The sequence below is a fragment of the Centruroides sculpturatus genome, unplaced genomic scaffold (assembly GCF_000671375.1).
Source record: "Centruroides sculpturatus isolate CEXI.00-Female unplaced genomic scaffold, Cexi_2.0 scaffold282, whole genome shotgun sequence".
In the NCBI taxonomy this organism is placed as follows: Eukaryota; Metazoa; Arthropoda; class Arachnida; order Scorpiones; family Buthidae; genus Centruroides; species Centruroides sculpturatus.
The window spans coordinates 680268-683778 of record NW_019384528.1 but is presented as its reverse complement, the minus strand read 5'-3'; the positions used below and the strand labels follow the sequence as shown (position 1 = coordinate 683778).

Sequence of the window (3511 nt, the reverse complement as noted above, 5' to 3'; positions counted from 1 at the left end):
TCCTCACTTAACGCTAACGACGGTTTTTTATAACGGCCGTTGCCATAGGAACGGCCGTTGCTCGGACACCTGTTGTTGTTTTGTCAGACCATCTGGCGCCGAATACAGCGAGTTAAATATAGTAAACAGGAAGTATTTTCAAGGTTATTTTTACAACTTACTACTTCCATTCAGTACTTTGCTAGTCATTGGCTTAGTTTACTAGCATTGCATTAACGGTTTTTATTATTAACAAATTAAGTTTTTAAAGATGTCGGACGTAGAAAGCGATAAAATTGAAGCCTTTTTGGAGGAGGCATTCCTTATGGTAGAAGAGACGAAAAATTATATAATAGAGAATCCTAACGGTCGATTATCGACAATAGATCACAAACGGTTCTTAATAGAACAAATGACAAAGATTATTTATCTTGCCGAAGAAAACTTAAAAGAAATTAGGGAAAAATCGGAATCAAGAGTTAATATAGAAAATACTATTACCAAAGAGGAAGTTAGTAAAATGCTAGATTTACATAATGAGTTAACAATGACAGAATTGAAGAAAATTAAACAAGACATTAGTGACATAAAGAAAATGACAAACCGTTGTAATCTAGATCAGAACAAAGAGAGTGAAATTAGAAATAAACTTAAGTCGGAAATAACAGAATTAATACAAGCAAATACTGAAAAAACGATGGAAGAAATCTTAACTGTTAAAGGAGGTATTAAAGATCTTAATGATAACTTACATAAAGGAACTAGTGTAAAAGAGCAAAAAATTAGCTATAGCGAAGTTCTTAAACTTGGGAAAACTCAACCAGAAGTTAAGATTAAGACTTCTGTACCACAGTACACTGTACTGGTATATAGCAAAAACAAGGGAAATACTTCTGAGGACACTAAGCAGATCTTGATAAAGGAAATCAATCCGGTACACTTAGGAATCGGGATCAAAGGTCTTAGAAAAATAAACCAAGGCGGAGTGGCAATAGACCTGTACTGCACGGAAGACATGAATACTATGGCTAAGGAATTAATAAAAGTGAAGGAATTAACAACTAAAACATCGCAGAAACGGTTGCCTAGAATTAAATTGGTGTCAGTCCCGAAATCCATCAAACAGGAAGAAATCCTTGATATGCTTTATGAACAGAATGAGTGTTTTAACACAAACATCTCACAAAAATTCGTCAATGAAGAAATAACAGTGAAGTTTTCACTTCCACAAAAAGATCAACACTGCGTGTCATGGGTTCTGGAGGTAACGCCTATGTTTCGAGAGATGATTATAAAAGAGGGTACAATAAATCTGGGCTGGGCAAGATGTCCAGTCTTTGATTTCATCTCAATCAAAAGATGTTTCAAATGCCTAGGGTTTGGACATTTTGCCAACCAGTGCCCTTCGAAAGAAACGACATGCAGTCACTGCGGAGATGCCCACCTTTATAGAGAGTGCCCAAAAGACAAAGATGTGAGATGCGCCAATTGCTACAGGAACAAACAGACAGACTACAAACATAATACCTTGGACAAGTCTTGTCCAAGTTACATTAACGAACTACGCAAGTATTCATAATTTCGGAAGCTTATTCAGCAATAAGGACAGCAACTGTTTTTGCGCTACCCATCGAGTGTATTGGGTAGTTGTCTGGTTTGGCTTTCTTGTTACACCGAAATTCTGCTGTGTTTACAACCCTTTATCCAGGATGGATTTATGGTCAGATTGTTTCTCAGAGCCACAAGTAGTGGCTGTAGCAGACTCACCTTCTTTAAAGGTGGTTGTAGATAGTCCTGGACAGCTTTGTAAACTCACGGCTTTGTAAATATTGTTATTCTGTTTTAAATTGTCGGGCATAATTGATTGGTTGGCTGTAATGTATAAGCCTGTTTGTAAATATGTTGTATAAGAAAGCGAAGAAGACGAGGACAGCGAAGAAGATTTGTCTTCTGTACACCTATGCTGTAATTACTGTGCAAATTTTACGATGTGATTGAGGCCTCGAGCTGAGTGCCGTTTGTAATATTTTGTTATTTTGTTTTAATAAATGACCCGATGCAAGCGCTCTGGGGCCCATGACTTCTTTCCCACTGTCCTATCTCCCTGTTTTTCACACTTCACATCTCATGCTTTCTCTTCCTTCCTACTTCCATAGGGCAAAAGTCTGTAGCTTAAAGACAGACAGCCCTCTATTTACTTTACAATTAAATGTCTATAGCAACCAACACCTTTCATGGGATCTCATGAGCGTCTTGCATCGGGTTCCTTAACCCGGCGTTTGGTTCATCCCACAGCGCCAGTTCTGCTTACCAAAAGTGGCCCACTGGGCACTCACATCCTGAGAATCGTCCGGGCTTCAGTCGGGTAAACCGGACTTCTCACCCATTGAAAGTTTGAGAATAGGTTGAGGTCGTTTCGGCCCCAAGGCCTCTAATCATTCGCTTTACCGGATGAGACTGATTCCGATCGAGCACCAGCTATCCTGAGGGAAACTTCGGAGGGAACCAGCTACTAGACGGTTCGATTAGTCNTATCTTTTAAAATATTATATATTCGTTTAAATTTATTTTTATTCTGCATTATCATATTATAATGTTCTATACTTATATCTAATAATTCTAATTCTATTCTATATCTCGAATATATCGGGCAATGAAATACAAAGTGTTCAAGAGTATCCACCTCTCCGCACTCACAGAATGGAGATGAAGTTAACCCGAAAGAAAATAATTTTTGATTAAAATCCCCATGCCCTGTAATAATTTGAGACAAGTAATAGTCCGGTTGAACCCAGTGTGCCCTCAACCTTTCCATAATTGTTGGGAAAAACAAGAACGTTTGTCTACCTTTATACACTTATCAGTGATAGACGTGACATGTAGCGTAATACTCATATTGGCCCCAATATGTATACCAAGATACTTAACCGAGTCAGCAACCTTAATTATTTTATTACCAAGCTTGACCCTTGGCGGCCGATCCTTGCTCATAATACCTTTCAGTAAAATCGCCACCGTCTTATCAACCGACAGCTCCAGCTTATTAGCCAATAACCAATTATTCAGCAATACAACCCATTTATCACCATGGAACTCCAGCTCTCTCCTCGAATTACCGGATATTATTAAAACCAAATCATCAGCATAAGCAATATAATTAACACCATAACTATTAAAAATCCTTAGGACACCATCAAAAACCAAGTTCCAGAGGACAGGTCCCAAGACCGACCCCTGAGGACATCCCCTATTTACCTTCTTTACCACCCTTAGGTTGGCTTCCTCGTATACCACCTCTCTCCTTGACAAATAGTCCTTTAATAACCTATATAAATCATTAAGACACTGCCTATACCTTAATTCACTCATAATCGAGGGCCACCATAGGTGATCAAAAGCACCTTTAATATCAAAGAATATACCTAATACGTACTTGCTACAAGACTTACCAACCACCTTTGGAGGGCAAGAAACGGCCGCCTTCCAGCCCCGCCGGCAATACCCTGTATACACTTACCTTTGGAGGGCAAGA

General features: G+C 38.8%; 1 protein-coding gene and 1 pseudogene across 1 annotated transcript; both read left to right on the top strand.

Moving 5' to 3' along the window:
* The first annotated feature begins 62 nt into the window (after nt 1-62).
* On the top strand, nt 63-1558 carry LOC111622951. Its single transcript, XM_023365423.1, has 2 exons — nt 63-143; nt 251-1558. Exon 2 carries the CDS (start codon nt 251-253, stop codon nt 1556-1558), a length of 1308 nt encoding a protein of 435 aa, XP_023221191.1. The 5' UTR covers nt 63-143.
* Nucleotides 1559-1688: 130 nt separating this feature from the next.
* LOC111622950 lies at nt 1689-2434 on the top strand (annotated as a pseudogene).
* Nucleotides 2435-3511: the final 1077 nt, after the last annotated feature.